Source organism: Blennius ocellaris (assembly GCF_963422515.1).
Source record: "Blennius ocellaris genome assembly, contig: SCAFFOLD_298, whole genome shotgun sequence".
Lineage (NCBI taxonomy): Eukaryota > Metazoa > Chordata > Actinopteri > Blenniiformes > Blenniidae > Blennius > Blennius ocellaris.
Genome location: NW_027662263.1, coordinates 1 through 20,000, shown reverse-complemented (window position 1 = coordinate 20,000; position 20,000 = coordinate 1). Strand labels below are relative to the sequence as shown.

Here is a 20,000-nt window from a genome sequence, read left to right as displayed (position 1 = left end):
GTTGTAGGCGTTGATGATGAGCTGGATGACGTTCTTGGAGTCCTGGTCCAGGATCTCCACCGTGGTCCCGGGAATCAGCGCCGTGAAGTTCTTCGGACGGAAGCGTCAGTTTGTTAGAACGTCAGAGAACGTCAGAACGTCAGAGAACCAGCACAACCAGACGTACCTTGTAAATGACGTAGAGCCTCTTGGTGACGGCGAAGATGAGGAAGATGTTGTTCTCTGCCAGCTTCTCCCCGAGGAGCGCCAGGGACGGGTAGTCCTGAGGACGCGTTAGCACATTAGCACGTTAGCATGTTAGACAGACACCACGTCCCACAGCGGCGGTGTCCCACAGGACGTCCCACAGCGGGTTGGTCCAGATGTTCACACATGTTCAGGAGCTACAGCGCTGTTAGCATCAATGCTAAATCCTTAGCTAAAGTAAACTGTTGAGCTAGTATCCATGCTAACAGCGGAACCTGATCACCTGAACCTCGGTGACATCACAGGAGAACCCCCGTTGCGCAACACAGACCCAGGTGTTGCGCAACACGACGTCAACCACACTGTGACCAGTGAAGCTGCATTTCCTGGCTGTCAAAATAAAAGCGCACAACTTCAAAACAAACGTCCTCGTTTATCAAAAATGACAATAAAACCTGTCAAAATGGACACTAGGGCGTTAGCTAGGCTGGGTATGGGGAGCTGGCTTTCAAAATAAAAGTCCTTGTCCTTGTACGTTGTCCTGAAGCTGAACTTTCCTTCCTGCTTGTTTCAGTAAAGATTATTTTAGTGGGCGGTGTAAAGGCTGCAGTTCCTCCACTGACCATGTGGGTGGAGCACTGACCATGTGGGTGGAGCACTGACCATCTGGGTGGAGGCGCTGTACTCGCTGCCCTGGTCCAGGTGGCAGCGGCCGTCGTGCGGCTCCACCAGGCCGCCCAGCCGGCCGTCCAGCGCCAGGTGAGGCACGTCGTCGGTGGCGAACACCAGCAGGTGGTAGGCGTCCTTCCTCCACCCGATCTCCTCCTGCAGCGGGAACACTTCCTGTTAGCTACTTCCTGTGAGTTACTTCCTGTGAGTTACCTCCTGTCAGTTAATTCCTGAGAGTTACTTCCTGTGAGTTAATTCCTGTGAGCTACCTCCTGTCAGTTAATTCCTGAGAGTTACTTCCTGTGAGCTACTTCCTGTGAGCTACTTCCTGTGAGTTACTTCCTGTGAGTTACCTCCTGTCAGTTACCTCCTGTCAGTTACCTCCTGTCAGTTACTTCCTGTGAGTTACCTCCTGTGAGTTACCTCCTGTGAGTTACTTCCTGTGAGCTACTTCCTGTGAGCTACTTCCTGTCAGTTAATTCCTGAGAGTTACTTCCTGTGAGCTACTTCCTGTGAGCTACTTCCTGTGAGCTACTTCCTGTCAGTTAATTCCTGTGAGCTACCTCCTGTCAGTTACCTCCTGTGAGATACTTCCTGTGAGCTACTTCCTGTGAGCTATTTCCTGTCAGTAACTTCCTGTGAGCTACTTCCTGTCAGTTACCTCCTGTCAGTTACCTCCTGTGAGCTACTTCCTGTGAGCTACTTCCTGTCAGTTACCTCCTGTGAGATACTTCCTGTGAGATACTTCCTGTGAGTTACTTCCTGTCAGTAACTTCCCGTGAGCTACTTCCTGTCAGTTACCTCCTGTCAGTTACCTCCTGTGAGTTACTTCCTGTCAGTTACCTCCTGTGAGATACTTCCTGTGAGCTACCTCCTGTCAGTTACCTCCTGTGAGTTACTTCCTGTGAGTTACTTCCTGTGAGATACTTCCTGTGAGTTACTTCCTGTGAGTTACTTCCTGTTAGTTACTTCCTGTTAGTTACTCTGTATCCAGCAGTAACTAAACTGTGTGACGACGTGACTGCAGATTAAACATACATAAGAGTTCATAATGGTGACGTGTCTGGTTCGCTGCAGGGTTAGCATTTACCCTAGCATTAGCATTAGCATTAGCAGCACTGTGTGGGAGGAAGACGCTCTATTAACAGAAGAACAAAATATCTATAATAACAGTAGTATTATAATAGTAATCTATTACACCTACACACTGAGCTGCTGGACAGACGGGAGGAGTCGTGTGTGTGTGTGTGTGTGTGTGTGTGTGTGTGTGTGTGTGTGTGTGTGTGTGTGTGTGTGTGTGTGTGTGTGTGTGGGCGGAGCCTTCAGGTCCCTTCATGTCTCGTCAGGATGTTTCTGGAAAATGACTAACTAATGTTCCTCCCAGACGTTCTGCTGCGTCTGATCCAGATCCTTAATCTGGTTTACTGTCAGGGACTCCAGATTAACAGAGACCAGCCAGATTAACAGAGACCAGCCAGATTAACAGAGACCAGCCAGATTAACAGAGACCAACCAGATTAACAGAGGCCAACCAGATTAACAGAGACCAGCCAGATTAACAGAGGCCAACCAGATTAACAGAGACCAGCCAGATTAACAGAGGCCAACCATATTAACAGAGACCAGCCAGATTAACAGAGGCCAACCAGATTAACAGAGGCCAACCAGATTAACAGAGACCAGCCAGATTAACAGAGGCCAACCAGATTAACAGAGGCCAACCAGATTAACAGAGACCAGCCAGATTAACAGAGACCAGCCAGATTAACAGAGACCAGCCAGATTAACAGAGGCCAACCAGATTAACAGAGGCCAACCAGATTAACAGAGACCAGCCAGATTAACAGAGGCCAACCAGATTAACAGAGACCAGCCAGATTAACAGAGGCCAACCAGATTAACAGAGGCCAACCAGATTAACAGAGGCCAACCAGATTAACAGAGACCAGCCAGATTAACAGAGGCCAACCAGATTAACAGAGGCCAACCAGATTAACAGAGACCAGCCAGATTAACAGAGGCCAACCAGATTAACAGAGACCAGCCAGATTAACAGAGGCCAACCAGATTAACAGAGGCCAACCAGATTAACAGAGACCAGCCAGATTAACAGAGGCCAACCAGATTAACAGAGACCAACCAGATTAAGGTCCAGTCAACATTTGAAAATCCCAAAACATTCCTGAAAGATTAACTGATCTGTGATTGGCCAGAACAGAATTTAAATAAATGCTCTATAATCTGGATTAGAGGAGGAAGATGCTCTCTAATCCAGACTAGAGGAGGAAGATGCTCCACCTTGCACACGGCGGCCTGCAGGATGGCGTCGAAGCCTCCCTCCGGAGCGTCTCGGTTCCGCGACACCATCTGCTTCTGGACCTCCTGGTTGAACCGGTCCACCTCGTCCGTCAGGGACAGGATGTGGCGGAACCCGAAGGTCGGGACACAGTGAGGGAACAGTTTGTACCTGGGACAGGGAGGACAGACCGGGAGGACAGACAGGGAGGACAGACAGGGAGGAGAGACAAGGAGGACAGACAGGGAGGACAGACAGGGAGGACAGACAGGGAGGACAGACAGGGAGGAGAGACAAGGAGGACAGACAGGGAGGACAGACAGGGAGGAGAGACAGGGAGGAGAGACAAGGAGGACAGACAGGGAGGACAGACCGGGAGGACAGACAGGGAGGACAGACAGGGAGGACAGACAGGGAGGAGAGACAGGGAGGAGAGACCGGGAGGAGAGACAGGGAGGAGAGACCGGGAGGAGAGACAGGGAGGAGAGACAGGGAGGACAGACAGGGAGGAGAGACAGGGAGGAGAGACAGGGAGGACAGACAGGGAGGAGAGACCGGGAGGAGAGACAGGGAGGACAGACAGGGAGGAGAGACCGGGAGGAGAGACAGGGAGGACAGACAGGGAGGAGAGACAGGGAGGAGAGACAGGGAGGACAGACAGGGAGGACAGACCGGGAGGACAGACAGGGAGGACAGACAGGGAGGACAGACAGGGAGGACAGACAGGGAGGAGAGACAGGGAGGACAGACAGGGAGGACAGACAGGGAGGAGAGACAGGGAGGAGAGACAGGGAGGAGAGACAGGGAGGAGAGACAGGGAGGAGAGACAGGGAGGAGAGACAGGGAGGACAGACAGGGAGGAGAGACAGGGAGGACAGACAGGGAGGAGAGACCGGGAGGAGAGACAGGGAGGAGAGACAGGAAGTCAGGTTTAGGTGGTTGTGTGAGTGCTACAGGCTTTCATGCTAAGCGCTAAGCTATTGCTGGGTTTCAGGTGTGGTTTCCATGACGACTGCGCTCAGAGCCGATGACTCTCCTGAACACGAAACTGTTTTCAAAAGTGTTTTGGTGTAAAAGCAACATTTTTCTGAAACAAAAAGCGCCTGACCGCTAACCGCCTGACCGCTAACCGCCTGACCGCTAACCACCTGACCGCTAACCACCTGACCGCTAACCGCCTGACCGCTAACCGCCTGACCGCTAACCACCTGACCGCTAACCGCCTGACCGCTAACCACCTGACCGCTAACCACCTGACCGCTAACCGCCTGACCGCTAACCGCCTGACCGCTAACCACCTGACCGCTAACCGCCTGACCGCTAACCGCCTGACCGCTAACCACCTGACCGCTAGCGCCGTAGCATCAGCAGGTGGAGCCGTCATTTTTTTGTCGCGCATTTCTGTGGGTGTGACTCCTTCATCCAGCAGGGGGCAGCACTGCACCGAGGCTGATGGCTGCATGGCGGAGCCTGTTAACGCCGGTGCTTCTTGATGCAGGCCAGTGCTAACAGCCACGCCACGCCACGCCACACCACGCCACGCCACGCCACCGCCGCTGCAACGCCACCGCCGCTAACAGACGTAAACGTGTGAAATATATTTTTGGCCGAATTGTGGAGCGTGTGGAGGAAGATTATTAGAAGTGTGTGTGTGTGTGTGTGTGTGTGTGTGTGTGTGTGTGTGTGTGTGTGTGTGTGTGTGTGTGTGTGTGTGTGTGTGTGTGTGTGTGACTTCCCACCAAGCTTCAGTGTCCAGGATGTAACCTAGAAGGGAAGCGATGCGCAAAGAGGGTGATGGGGGAGGGGGAGGGGGGGAGGCTAACCTCCGGGGCAAACACAGTATGCCACAGTGTGCCCCCCCCCCTCCCCCCTCCTCCCCCCCCCTGCCTACATCAGCTTCATGAAATATTAAAAGTGTCCCTGCAGAGTATCGACGGTTTAAAAGATTCAGAAAGGAGCAGAAATAACCTGAAATCGTAACGGAGCAGGAAGCGACCCACGCTAACAAGCTAACATGCTAACATGCAGCAGCAGGTGGCGCAGCGACGTTCACCCAGGAAGTGGAGTGACCAGCAGGTAACGCGGACAAACGGGAGCGAGTTGGCGCCGCTAGCATGATAGCGGTTAGCTTGATGCTAACTAGCCTGTCAGGAAGCGTCTTCAAAAGAAGACGAATCGTCCCTGACGGAATTCATGCCAGTGGTTTTTAGGGACAAGCTGGCAAAACAGACGAACCGCGACTAAACTGACGAAGACAAAGGTAATCAGAGCAGTCTGTCCCCGTCCCGCGGGGACACCTACCCGTTGCAGGGGTTCTCCTGGTACTTGGGCGCCGTGTAGGAGAAGGGGGACAGGTTCTTGTCCACGAAGGAGCCGAAGCCCAGCCGGAAGTTGCTGGTGAGTTTGCCCATCTCGTGGGCCAGCTTGGTCCCCAGGTTCCTGATGGTGTCCAGGTCGTCCTTCATGGACAGGGACAGGTCCATCAGGTAGTACAGGTCCACCGGGTAGTCCTCCACCTGCCGCACCTGCAGGCTGAACCAGGTCTGGTCTCCTGCCCCAACCACAGAGGACACGGTCAACGTCTGTCCCAACATCTGGACACGGCCTTCTGTCCACACCGCTGTGGACCAGACGTCCCTCAGCTGTCCTCTGGTTCTGGTTCTGAGGCTCGTTCACACGGCAACCGTTCCAAGTGGAAACACAAAAACTGTTGTGGTGCTTTGGGAGTCTGTTTCCGCGGCAACGGAGCTCTCAGGGTGGGACATTCTGAAGACGCTCCCGTGGAAATGGACCAAAACGGTTCTTTCTGAAAACGGGACGCCGTCCCGAGGAGACGGAACCGCTGCTGCTGCTGGAGTAATGAGTGGTTCTGCACATGCTCAGTAGAGGCTGTGCCCGCCTCACAACTAACAACAGCGCCCTCGAGTGGACCAGCGTGGAAACTACATCTTGTTACTGTTACAACTGGACTGGTTTGGTACCGAGAGCTCCGTCACTGTAGGGTCTGGTTCAGACTGTAGGGTCTGGTTCAGACTGTAGGATCTGGTTCAGACTGGTTCAGACTGTAGGGTCTGGTTCAGACTGTAGGATCTGGTTTAGACAGGTTCAGACTGTAGGATCTGGTTTAGACTGGTTCAGACTGTAGGGTCTGGTTCAGACTGTAGGATCTGGTTTAGACAGGTTCAGACTGTAGGATCTGGTTTAGACTGGTTCAGACTGTAGGATCTGGTTCAGACTGTAGGGTCTGGTTTAGACTGGTTCAGACTGTAGGATCTGGTTCAGACTGTAGGGTCTGGTTTAGACTGTAGGGTCTGGTTCAGACTGTAGGGTCTGGTTTAGACTGTAGGATCTGGTTCAGACTGGTTCAGACTGTAGGATCTGGTTCAGACTGGTTCAGACTGTAGGATCTGGTTCAGACTGTACAATCTGGTTCAGACTGGTTCAGACTGTACAATCTGGTTCAGACTGTAAGATCTGGTTCAGACAGTACAATCTGGCTCAGACGGTAGGATCTGGTTCAGACTGTAGGATCTGGTTCAGACTGTAGGATCTGGTTCAGACTGGTTCAGACTGTAGGATCTGGTTCAGACTGTAGGATCTGGTTCAGACTGATTCAGACTGTAGGATCTGGTTCAGACTGTAGGATCTGGTTCAGACTGGTTCAGACTGTAGGATCTGGTTTAGACTGTAGGGTCTGGTTCAGACTGGTTCAGACTGTAGGATCTGGTTCAGACTGGTTCAGACTGTAGGATCTGGTTCAGACTGGTTCAGACTGTACGATCTGGTTCAGACTGTACAATCTGGTTCAGACTGGACGATCTGGTTCAGACTGGTTCAGACTGTAGGATCTGGTTCAGACTGTAGGATCTGGTTCAGACTGATTCAGACTGTAGGATCTGGTTCAGACTGATTCAGACTGTAGGATCTGGTTCAGACTGATTCAGACTGTAGGATCTGGTTCAGACTGGTTCAGACTGTACGACCTGGTTCAGACTGGTTCAGACTGTAGGATCTGGTTCAGACTGGTTCAGACTGTACGATCTGGTTCAGACTGTACAATCTGGTTCAGACTGGACGATCTGGTTCAGACTGGTTCAGACTGTAGGATCTGGTTCAGACTGGACGATCTGGTTCAGACTGGTTCAGACTGGACGATCTGGTTCAGACTGGACGATCTGGTCCTCACCCGGGCGCAGGCTCAGGGAGACCCTCTGGGGCCTGATCTGGATCAGGTCGTAGCTGGACCTGGAGCCCTCCAGGCTCAGAGGCTGGTTCAGCAGGACGGAGGCGGAGCTAACCGGGTTCTCAATGGAACCACAGCCCCGCCTCTCCAGGTTGGACAGGAAGTCACATCTGGACGTGAGAGTCCGTCCTCCAAAGTCCTGCAGGAGAGAGAGAGGGGGGGAGGGGGGGGGGGTGAGGGAGGGGGGGAGGGAGAGAGGGGGGGGGGAGAGACAGTGAGTGACAGACAGAGACAGACACAGAGACAGACACAGAGACAGAGACAGACAGACAGGAAGTGACAGACAGACAGACAGGAAGTGACAGACAGACAGGAAGTGACAGACAGACAGACAGGAAGTGACATTCAGACAGACAGAGACAGACAGACAGGAAGTGGGCGGGGCACCTCTTGGGAGCACCAGGAGCAGCTGGGGTGGATCAGCAGACATTCCTCACAGGAGGTGGCGCTGCCGCTCATACACAGGTTGAGACCTGGGGACACAGGGACAGGTGAGTCTGGTGGGACAGGTGAGTCTGGTGGGACAGGGACAGGTGAGTCTGGTGGGACAGGTGAGTCTGGTGGGACAGGGACAGGTGAGTCTGCTGGGACAAGTGAGTCTGGTGGGACAGGGACAGGTGAGTCTGCTGGGACAAGTGAGTCTGGTGGGACAGGGACAGGTGAGTCTGCTGGGACAAGTGAGTCTGGTGGGACAGGTGAGTCTGGTGGGACAGGGACAGGTGAGTCTGGTGGGACAGGGACAGGTGAGTCTGGTGGGACAGGGACAGGTGAGTCTGGTGGGACAAGTGAGTCTGGTGGGACAGGGACAGGTGAGTCTGGTGGGACAAGTGAGTCTGGTGGGACAGGGACAGGTGAGTCTGCTGGGACAGGTGAGTCTGGTGGGACAGGGACAGGTGAGTCTGCTGGGACAGGTGAGTCTGGTGGGACAGGTGAAAACCCTGCAGTGAGCCTGTCGGGCCACTAGAGGGTGTTGCTGCTATCCATCTACTGCGCATGTGCAGAACTACTAGTTACTATGGCCACAGTGCTGCGTTGCCATGGAGATAAACAGCGTTTACAGTGTGAACATGAAAACACAAAAACAACGTTTTCATCAAAGTGTGAAAACGGAGCAGAAGTTGTGTGTGTGTGTGTGTGTGTGTGTGTGTGTGTGTGTGTGTGTGTGTGTGTGTGTGTGTGTGTGTGTGTGTGTGTGTGTGTGTGTGTGTGTGTGTGTGTGTGTGTGTCCCGGCCGGTGTTTTGTCTCTTACCTCCGGCGGCGCGCAGCAGGAGCGCGCACAGCGCGGCGCGCCACGTCCACGTCTGCAGGAGGATCCACATGTTGTGTGTGTGTGTGTGTGTGTGTGTGTGTGTGTGTCTTTCTGTGTGCGTGTGTGTGTGTTGGTCAGGGAGCCATCAGGAGCTCCGGTTCCTCTCGGTTCCTCTCGGTTCCTCTCGGTTCCTCTCGGTTCCTCTCAGCCCCGCTGACGCGCGTGTCCGCGGGACTGAGTGTTTTCCATCGCCCGCGGCCTGTTGCTCCGGTTTCTGTCCTCAGACGGTGGAGTCCTCGGTCCTCCCGGTTCCTCCCGGTTCCTCCGGTCCTCCCGGTTCCTCCGGTGCTCCCGGTTCCTCCCGGTCCTCCCGGTGCTCCGCTCAGTCCCCCCGCGGCCGGCAGCGCCCCTCAGCCCGGCCCGTGGCGCTCATGACCCGCTGACAGAGACACGAACCGCGAACAACAACAGACTGAGTCCGCGGGTCCGCGCTTCTGTCGGTGTTCAGGAGGCCCCGCCCCCTGGCCCGAGTTAACCCCTTCATCACCGCCAACCTGAGTTAACCCCTTCATCACCTCTGACTAGTTAACCTCTTCATCACCACTGACTAGTTAACCCCTTCATCACCTCTGACTAGTTAACCTCTTCATCACCACTGACTAGTTAACCCCTTCATCACCACTGACTAGTTAACCCCTTCATCACCTCTGACTAGTTAACCCCTTCATCACCTCTGACTAGTTAACCTCTTCATCACCTCTGACTAGTTAACCCCTTCATCACCTCTGACTAGTTAACCTCTTCATCACCGCCAACCTGAGTTAACCCCTTCATCACCTCTGACTAGTTAACCCCTTCATCACCACTGACTAGTTAACCCCTTCATCACCTCTGACTAGTTAACCCCTTCATCACCACTGACTAGTTAACCTCTTCATCACCACTGACTAGTTAACCCCTTCATCACCTCTGACTAGTTAACCTCTTCATCACCTCTGACTAGTTAACCCCTTCATCACCACTGACTAGTTAACCTCTTCATCACCACTGACTAGTTAACCCCTTCATCACCTCTGACTAGTTAACCTCTTCATCACCGCCAACCTGAGTTAACCCCTTCATCACCTCTGACTAGTTAACCCCTTCATCACCACTGACTAGTTAACCTCTTCATCACCGCCAACCTGAGTTAACCCCTTCATCACCTCTGACTAGTTAACCTCTTCATCACCGCCAACCTGAGTTAACCCCTTCATCACCTCTGACTAGTTAACCCCTTCATCACCACTGACTAGTTAACCTCTTCATCACCACTGACTAGTTAACCCCTTCATCACCTCTGACTAGTTAACCTCTTCATCACCTCTGACTAGTTAACCCCTTCATCACCACTGACTAGTTAACCTCTTCATCACCACTGACTAGTTAACCCCTTCATCACCTCTGACTAGTTAACCTCTTCATCACCGCCAACCTGAGTTAACCCCTTCATCACCTCTGACTAGTTAACCCCTTCATCACCACTGACTAGTTAACCTCTTCATCACCACTGACTAGTTAACCCCTTCATCACCACTGACTAGTTAACCTCTTCATCACCACTGACTAGTTAACCCCTTCATCACCGCCAACCTGAGTTAACCCCTTCATCACCTCCAACCTGAGTTAACCCCTTCATCACCTCTGACTAGTTAACCCCTTCATCACCACTGACTAGTTAACCTCTTCATCACCACTGACTAGTTAAGCCCTTCATCACCGCCAACCTGAGTTAACCCCTTCATCACCACTGACTAGTTAACCCCTTCATCACCACTGACTAGTTAACCCCTTCATCACCTCCAACCTGAGTTAACCCCTTCATCACCTCTGACTAGTTAACCCCTTCATCACCGCCAACCTGAGTTAACCCCTTCATCACCACTGACTAGTTAACTCCTTCATCACCACTGACTAGTTAACCCCTTCATCATCACTGACTAGTTAACCCACGGGTCCCAGAGTAAGGAAATTCTAAAACCCAGGGGGGGGGGGGGGGGGCAGGGTGGATGGCGCACTTGGCAAAGACGATCATCTGTGGAATGTAGATAACATAATCACCCCTCCCCCTCCCCCTCCCCCTCCCCCCACGTGGTCCGTGATGTCAACAAACCACAACAACCAGGAACTACAAGCTCTGGTGGAGCTGCAGAAGCTACTGATGCTAGCAGCAACCATAGACATATAGAACTAGAAGCTACTGACGCTAGCAGCAGGAGGAGCGGGGCCATAGACCTATAGAACTAGAAGCTCCTGACGCTAGCAGCAGGAGGAGTGGGGACATAGACCTATAGAACTAGAAGCTCCTGACGCTAGCAGCAGGAGGAGCAGGGCCATAGACCTATAGAACTAGATGCTACAGACGCTAGCAGCAGGAGGAGCAGGGACATAGACCTATAGAACTAGAAGCTACAGACGCTAGCAGCAGGAGGAGTGGGGCCATAGACCTATAGAACTAGAAGCTACAGACGCTAGCAGCAGGAGGAGCAGGGACATAGACCTATAGAACTAGAAGCTACTGACGCTAGCAGCAGGAGGAGTGGGGACATAGATCTATAGAACTAGAAGCTATGACGCTAGCAGCAGGAGGAGCGGGGACATAGACCTATAGAACTAGAAGCTGCTGACGCTAGCAGCAGGAGGAGCGGGGACATAGATCTATAGAACTAGAAGCTATGACGCTAGCAGCAGGAGGAGCAGGGACATAGACCTATAGAACTAGAAGCTACTGACGCTAGCAGCAGGAGGAGCGGGGACATAGACCTATAGAATTAGAAGCTGCTGACGCTAGCAGCAGGAGGAGCGGGGACATAGACCTATAGAACTAGAAGCTACTGACGCTAGCAGCAGGAGGAGTGGGGACATAGACCTATAGAACTAGAAGCTGCTGATGCTAGCAGCAGGAGGAGTGGGGACATAGACCTAAAGAAGTAGAGTTAACTGGAGTTAACCCCTTCATTACCACAGGACTAGTTAACCCTTTCCTATCCTCACCTCACTTCATCACCTCCTCCACACCACCTCCGTTCAGCCTTCCATAACCAGCCACCATAGTCCTGGTTACAGGTAACCAGGTAACTACAATAACCACCAGTCCTCCACTAAAATACTTTGGATTAAAGTGTTTAAACTGCGAGAATAAAGAATGTGACCAATCAGTTCACTTCACGTTAATAAATAAACCCTTTCAGTGAGGAGACCCATCCAATATGGCGGCGGTGCAGCACGTGCCCCCACACTGTGGTGCGGCACCTGCTGGACATGGCGGGTATTACACCCAGTGAAACGTTCCCCAGGACCAGCCTGGAGCTTCAGACCTGCAACCTTCAGGTGAAAACCAAGCTGATGTAAGGCTCAAAGGTCCGGGTCAGGACTGTGACTACCGAACCCCACCCTGTTCTTCTCTTCATGTTTACATTCATCACATCTTCATCGTCAACGTCAACACAGCAGAAACTCCCCCCCCGGGTCCGCTGGAGGAACAAATCCGTGTGTTGGGTTCAATCAGGCCCAAACATACATTTGATTATTACTACAAAGTCATGAAATAAGACAGTATGTTAAAGTAAGTGGAGCAGGTGCAGTGACGGACTCTGGCCACAAGGGGTCAGCAGACCGTTTCTGCTGGTTTGACTTGACGTCACGTGAAGAAGATCATGTTTGTTTTTAAACACTGATGGTTGTTTATGTTTATTATTTGACATCATTCAGAAAAATAAAGAGCTTCTTCTCTTCTGTGTGCAGCTGCGCTCTGCCGCCAGGGGGCAGCAGCACGTGACCACTAGGAACCTGTGTGTGTGTGTGTGTATATGAGTGTGTGTGTGTGTGTTGATAAAAGAGGTGGTGAATGTTTCTACACTTCAGCTGTGACTGTTGACAAACACCCAGTCCTGTTGTCTAGTTCACATGGAACAACGCCACACACACACACACACACATATACATACACACACCCTCACACACACATATACACACACACACACACACACAAATACATACACACGCTCACATATACATACACACACTCTCTCACACACATATACACACACTCTCACACATACACACACATATACACACGCTCACACACACACACACACACTCACAAATACATACACACACTCTCTCACACACATATACATACATTCACACACATATACACACGCTCACACACACACATATACACACGCTCACACACACACATATACACACACTCTCACACATACACACACATATACACACGCTCACACAAATACATACACACACTCACATATACATACATACACTCTCTCACACACACATATACATACACACACACACACACACTCACAAATACATACACACTCACATATACATACACACACTCTCTCACACACACATATACATACACACACACACACATATACACACACTCACAAATACATAAACACACTCTCTCACACACACATATACACACACTCTCACACATACACACACACACTCACAAATACATACACACACTCTCTCACACACACATATACATACACACACACACACACATACACACACTCACAAATACATACACACACTCTCTCACACACACATATACATACACACACACACACACATATATACACACACTCACAAATACATACACACACTCTCACACATACACACACATATACACACACACACACACACACATATACACACACACACATATACATACACACACACACACATATACACACACTCTCACACATACACACGCTCACACACACACATATACACACACACGTTAAAGAGAGTTTATTGTTCAGAATATCAACAACTCAGTGTAAGAAAGACATTGTGGAGGTGGAGGGGTTGGAAGAGGGGTGGAGGTGGAGGTGGGGGGTTGGAAGAGGGGTGGAGGTGGAGGTGGGGGGTTGGAAGAGGGGTGGAGGTGGAGGTGGGGGGTTGGAAGAGGGGTGGGCAGGTGGAGGTGGGGGTTGGAAGAGGGGTGGAGGTGGAGGTGGGGGGTTGGAAGAGGGGTGGAGGTGGAGGTGGGGGGTTGGAAGAGGGGTGGAGGTGGAGGTGGGGGGTTGGAAGAGGGTGGAGGTGGAGGTGGGGGGTTGGAAGAGGGGTGGAGGTGGAGGTGGGGGGTTGAAGAGGGGTGGAGGTGGAGGTGGGGGGTTGGAAGAGGGGTGGAGGTGGAGGCGGGGGGGTTGGAAGAGGGGTGGAGGTGGAGGTGGAGGGTTGTGAAGAGGGGTGGAGGTGGAGGTGGGGGGTTGGAAGAGGGGTGGAGGTGGAGGTGGAGGTTGGAGGGGGTTGGAGAGGGGTGGAGGTGGAGGTGGGGGGGTTGGAAGAGGGGTGGAGGTGGAGGTGGGGGGTTGGAAGAGGGGTGGAGGTGGAGGTGGGGGGGTTGAAGAGGGTGGAGGTGGAGGTGGGGGGGTTGGAAGAGGGGTGGAGGTGGAGGCGGGGGGGTTGGAAGAGGGGTGGAGGTGGAGGTGGAGGGGTTGGAAGAGGGGTGGAGGTGGAGGTGGGGGTTGGAAGAGGGTGGAGGTGGAGGTGGAGGTGGGGGGTTGGAAGAGGGGTGGAGGTGGAGGTGGGGGGGTTGGGAAGAGGGGTGGAGGTGGAGGAGGGGTTGGAAGAGGGGTGAGGTGGTGGTGGGGGGTTGGAAGAGGGGTGGAGGTGGAGGCGGGGGTGAGGTGGAGGTGGGGGGGTTGGAAGAGGGGTGGAGGTGGAGGCGGGGGGTGGAGGTGGAGGTGGGGGGGGTTCAAGACACAATCCTAAACAAAAGCAGCCCAAATGCAAAAATAGAGATTTTATAGAAGTTTGTCTGTACCCCCCCCACTACCCCCCCCCCACCACACCCCCTCCCCCCACCACCACCACCCCCTCCCCCCACCAGAACCCCACAGCATGCACAAAACAAACGCACCTCTGTGTTTCATGCAGCATGTTGATGAAGCAGGCGGTGGGGGGAGGGGAGGGAGGGAGGGGGGGGGGGGGCCCTCATGCAAACATCAAACAGTGATAAGGATCAGCCAATCAGAAGCAACAAGGGGCGTGGCTAATACGAAGTCACTGGCCCCGCCCACCTAAGTGCTTCATCAGAAGAGACCCGTGAGATTGAGTCGGCGCTGTTGCAGCTACAAAGAGGACGAAACAAGATCAGCCAATCACAGGCAGGGGCGGGGCTACCATGGCATGACGTCTGATTGGAGGACATGTAGGGGGCGGGGCTTGTTCCAATGTCATAACATCTTGAGATACAGCATGCCTGGAGCGGGGGAGGGTTAAGATGGTGGTGGAGTCTTGTTGGGGGTGGGGGGGGCGAGGGAGGGGGGGGGGGGGGGAGGGTGGGAGGGGGAGGGAGGGGGGGTCTCTACAGCGAAGGACACGAATAAAGAACATGAAGACAACGAGTCCGAAACACACGAGAACAGTTCTATCTACAGAGTGTGTGTGTGTGTGTGTGTGTGTGTGTGTGTGTGTGTGTGTCGGGACATGGCCATGAGGGCAAAAAGGGGCGGAGCCTGTTCGAAGTCTGATTTGAACGTTTTTAAAAGATTGTCGCAACTCGGGAGAACTTAAGATCGGTGGAGGGGCGGGGCCTGTCCTGGTGGGCAGGGCTGTCCCTGGTGGGCGGGGCCTGTCAGTCAATGCCTGGGGCTTCATCCAGACCGGTGGGGTCATGGCCCCGCCCCCTCCTGGAGTGTGTGTGTCCCTGACCCCCCTCAGTATCCGAAGCCGTCCTGAAACAGCAGTCCGGCTACACACTCGCCGCCGTCCATCAGGAGGGGCGTGCTTCACTGTAATGGCTGAGCGGCACCGTGTCATCCTCGGGGGCGGGGGGCGCCGTCAGCCTCCACCTTCAGGGGGCGCTGGGCGCTGCTCCGGGAACGCCATGGAGAACAACGCCTCGGGGTCGCACACAACTTATAGACGTACCGCTCACCTGCCACCTGGCGGACACACAAAACCCACGGTAGCAGTGGTTAGCATTAGCCTGTATCTCCGGTAGCAGTGGCTAGCATTAGCCTGTATCCATGGTAGCAGTGGTTAGCAATAGCCTGTATCACTGTGCAGTGGTTAGCATTAGCCTGTATCCACGGCAGCAGTGGTTAGCATTAGCCTGTATCCACGGCAGCAGTGGTTAGCATTAGCCTGTATCCACGGTAGCAGTGGTTAGCAATAGCCTGTATCTCCGGTAGCAGTGGTTAGCCTTAGCCTGTATCCACTGTAGCAGTGGTTAGCAATAGCCTGTATCTCCGGTAGCAGTGGTTAGCATTAGCCTGTATCCCCGGTAGCAGTGGTTAGCAATAGCATGTATCACTGGTAGCAGTGGTTAGCATTAGCCTGTATCCCCGGTAGCAGTGGTTAGCAATAGCCTGTATCTCCGGTAGCAGTGGTTAGCATTAGCCTGTATCCCCGGTAGCAGTGGTTAGCAATAGCATGTATCCACGGTAGCAATGGTTAGCATTAGCCTGTATCCCCGGGTAGCAGTGGTTAGCCTTAGCCTGTATCCACTGTAGCAGTGGTTAGCATTAGCATGTAGCATTAGCAGGTTACCTTCTGCATGATTCCCTTCTCGTAGTAGTACCGCAGTGAGCGGCTCAATTTGTCGTAGTTCATCGCCGGGCGGTTCTTCTGGACGCCCCCACCGACGAGCAACCTGAGGAGAACCGGAGAACCATCAACGATCCACAGGAGAACCACACCGGGGGGGGTGGGGGGGGTCAGGGGGTCACAGGGGGGGGCTCACCTCCTCGGGCTCGATCAGCTTGAACTCCAGGCCCCGCCCCGTCCAGGCGATGAAGTGTCGGTTCTCCGGTTCGTCCAGCAGCGTCACCAGGAACTGCCACAGCTGCAGCGAGCCCCGGCGCTGCGAGGGGGGGCCGTCCCGGTACTCTGAGGGGGGGGGGCCGTCCCGGTACTCTGAGGGGGGTTCTGCTTGACTTTACCTGAGGGAGAGGTGCAAGGTGGGTCGGGGGGGAAGATGGTGGATCGGGTTGGGGGTTGTGGGTCGGGGGGGAAGATGGTGGTTCGGGGGGAGTGTAGTGGGTTGGGGGGGGAAGGTGGGGAGGGGTGTGGGTCAGGGGTGGGTCGGGGGGGGTGGGTTGGGTGGGGGGGGTGTGGGTCGGGGGGAGCGGGTGGGTCGGAGGGGGTGGATGGTCGGGGGGGAGCGGGTGGGTCGGGGTCGGGGGGGGGTGAGGTGGGTCGGGGGGGGTGGTGGGTCGGGGTCGGGGTCGGGGGGGTGGTGGGTCGGGGTCGGGGTCGGGGGGGTCAAGGTTCTCCTCTCACCTTCCAGGTGTTCTGGAACCACACAGGTGTCGTCCAGGTACAACTGAAGTTCTCCGTCGAAGAATCCTGAAACAAACGGCATGTTAGCACTGATGCTAATGCTACATACGCTGCAGTCGGTTAGCTTAGCACGGACTTGAGGCTAGTCTGGGACAGAGCCCGGGGTGGAGGGGGAGGGGGGGGGGGGGGTTGAGGGGGGCAGACTGTACCTTCCTGGGCGTTCTGGTAGAAGCTGGAGGTTCCTCCTGAACACAGACTGACAGTTCGGACCACTTCTGGAAACAAAACGGAGAAACTTGGTGAAGAAACGTCGTCGCTATCGAGTCCGAATGAAACACGACGGAGAGATCCGCTACAACCGCCAGCTAGCTAAACCGCTGCAAACCGCCAGCTAGCTAAACTGCTGCAACTGCCAGCTAGCTAAACCGCTACAACCGCCAGCTAGCTAAACGCTGCAACCGCCAGCTAGCTAAACCGCTGCAACCGCCAGCTAGCTAAACCGCTGCAACCGCCGCAAGCTAGCTAAACCGCCAGCGGGCCGCCTATGGAGGGAAGTGGTTCTAGTCTGAGCGTCGAGACGGGTTCTTAGCTCAATGGTCTCAGACCCGAGGACCCAGAGGACCCGGACCACCTGGACCCAGAACACCTAGACCAAGAGGACCCGACCACCTGGACCCAGACCACCTAGAGCCAGAGGACCCGGACCACCTGGACCCAGAGAAAACCACTTGATGTTCAGACCTGATTTTATCGGAGCTCAACTGTCAGTTGGACGATTCAGGCTGAGAGGATTATCATTACATCACACACACACACACACACACACACACACACACCACACACACACACACACACACACACACACACACACACACACACACACACACACACACACACACACACACACAGATCCTCCAGGTGGCGCTCACTGACCCACTTTACTGCCTTGAAGGATCAGAGACATTTTTACCTTCAAGGTGGAATCCTGGAGGATTAGTGTGTGTGTGTGTGTGTGTGTGTGTGTGTGTGTGTGTGTGTGTGTGTGTGTGTGTGTGTGTGTGTGTGTGTGCGCTAACTGCTAACAACTTCATACAGCTTGAAGGTTTATATTTTTTTACAAATGTAAAGATTAAGCTGTGTGACCTGCAGGACCCCCCCTCCCCCGCCGCCCCCCCCGCCCCCCCCCTCAGCCCCCCGCCCCTCCCCCCCCCCCCGGTAGAACGACGACAGGTTTGTTTCTCACCAGAGTCGAAGCTGAAGTCTTGCGGCTCCTGTTTGATGGTGTGGAACGCAGCCTGGGGGGGCGGGGGCGGGGCCAGGGGCGGGGCTAGGGCCGGGGGCGGGGCCAGAGCTGGGACACCCTGCTCACTGTAGCGGGGGTCCGCCAGCTCCTGCTTGAAGCCCTGCAGGGAGGACAGCTTCTGTGGGGGGGGCCGCCGGCTCCGGGGGGGCCACCAGAGGCTCTGACAGCTGGCGGTGGTACGGGGGGCGTCCGGTCCTCGGAGGCAGCAGGAAGGGGGGAACTGGAGACTCGGCTCTGACATCTGGCGCTTGGAACCTGGAACAGGACGCAGATGTGAGGGGGGGAGGGGGGGGCCCGGGCCACTGTGGGGTCACCAGCTCACCTGTGTTCAGGGGGGGCTGCCTCTGCCAGGGTCCCGGTTGACTGGCACCCATGGCACGGCGAAGGGGGGGCTGCAGACCCCCTGCTGGGCAGGGCCTCCTGGTGCAGGTCCCGGGGGGGGCGGGCCTGCTGGTCCAGGACTGTGTGCGGTGGTGGGGGGGCGGCAGGGGAGGCGGGAGTGGAGGGGGGGTCAGAGCGGCTTCCTGTCACAGGCACTGAAGAGAAACCAGCAGGGGGGGGGGGGGTTAGTGTGACGAGGGAAGGAAACAGGGGGGGCTGCAAGGTCTGTTATGGAGTATGACAGGGTGGGGGGGGAGGGGGGGGGGGGGGGCTACCTGTAGCTGTAAAGGCACTTTTCTCCAAACAGCATGGAGCCGTCCCGGCAGAGGAGGGGGGGCTCTGGAGGGGCTCCGCTCCCTCTTGATTTTCACCGCTGGGGGGCCATGGAACATCACTGTGTGGGGAGGGGGGGGGGGTCAGGTCAACAAGCTCCACCCACAACCTTCCATTCCCTGAAGCTCCTCCCCCGTTAGCATGTTAGCATGTGTGAGTGTGGTGAGTGTGAGTGTGTGTGTGAGTGTGTGTGTGTGTGTGTGTGTGTGTGTGTGTGTGTGTGTGTGTGTGTGTGTGAGTGTGTGTGTGTGTGTGTGTGTGTGTGTGTGTGTGTGTGAGTGTGGTGTGTGTGTGAGTGTGTGTGTGTGTGTGTGTGTGTGTGTGAGTGTGTGTGTGTGTGAGTGTGTGTGTGTGTGTGTGTGTGTGTGTGTGTGTGTGTGAGTGTGTGTGTGTGTGAGTGTGTCGCATCATCAGAGAAATAAAACCCTTGAAACAAAAAACTTTCATCTGATTTCGTTTTGGCTTCGTTTTTGAGTGGAACCCCCCCAACACACACACACACACACACACACACACACACACACACACACACACACACACCACACACACACACACACACACACACACACAGTGCATTTCCCCCTGGTTTCCATGGAGACGGAGTCGGAAGGGTTTAATCCCTTTCACAATAAGAGCGTCTGACGAAGCAGCGACAGGAAGTGGAGAGTAACTAAGTACCAGTACTCCTGAGTTACTCACGACTGTCCGACTGGAAGTCTGGACGGACTGCTCGTCGGTCCGGCACCTGGGCTGTGGGGAGACGCAGGAATGAGATTACAGAGTAATCAGATTACAGAGTATTCCTGTCCCAGTGAGACCCTGACCTTCTGCGATCCAGATCTCCTGCAGCCGGCTCAGGTCCTGGAACAGTTCTGGACACACAGCAGACACTCAGCACGCAGAGTAATCAGAGTAATCAGAGTATCTCAGGTACTTCCTGGTCCGTCTCACCTTCAGTGTCCAGAGCGAGCTCCGTGTCCTCCAGCCTCCGCTTCCTGTCGCCGTGACGACCGGCCGGGGACGACCCGTCCAGGG

The 20,000-nt window shown here is 54.5% G+C and overlaps 2 protein-coding genes across 2 annotated transcripts in view; both read right to left on the bottom strand.

The window, feature by feature from the left end:
• The window catches only part of itgb5 (integrin, beta 5), a 20,492-nt gene extending 11,371 nt beyond the window's left edge, over nucleotides 1-9,121 (bottom strand). Inside the window, exons 1-8 of the mRNA XM_080521359.1 lie at nucleotides 8,645-9,121; nucleotides 7,782-7,867; nucleotides 7,338-7,533; nucleotides 5,453-5,702; nucleotides 3,154-3,322; nucleotides 850-1,011; nucleotides 167-262; nucleotides 1-90 (exon numbers count right to left, since the gene is read on the bottom strand). Of these exons, the coding sequence (XP_080377485.1) occupies nucleotides 1-90; nucleotides 167-262; nucleotides 850-1,011; nucleotides 3,154-3,322; nucleotides 5,453-5,702; nucleotides 7,338-7,533; nucleotides 7,782-7,867; nucleotides 8,645-8,714 (1,119 nt within the window). The 5' untranslated portion in view covers nucleotides 8,715-9,121. The remainder of the gene's footprint in view (nucleotides 91-166; nucleotides 263-849; nucleotides 1,012-3,153; nucleotides 3,323-5,452; nucleotides 5,703-7,337; nucleotides 7,534-7,781; nucleotides 7,868-8,644) is intronic.
• Nucleotides 9,122-14,564: 5,443 nt separating this feature from the next.
• On the bottom strand, nucleotides 14,565-19,995 carry LOC308147962 (ETS translocation variant 5-like; the record flags this gene model as incomplete). The annotated part of the gene is given in 13 exon segments (XM_080521358.1): nucleotides 14,565-15,582; nucleotides 15,585-15,609; nucleotides 16,217-16,303; nucleotides 16,305-16,319; nucleotides 16,410-16,594; nucleotides 16,949-17,014; nucleotides 17,158-17,223; nucleotides 18,192-18,506; nucleotides 18,574-18,712; nucleotides 18,908-19,026; nucleotides 19,665-19,715; nucleotides 19,790-19,837; nucleotides 19,917-19,995. Coding segments are annotated over 13 exon segments (1,272 nt in total), but the record flags the coding sequence as incomplete, so codon positions are not given.
• Between the last annotated feature and the right edge of the window lie 5 nt (nucleotides 19,996-20,000).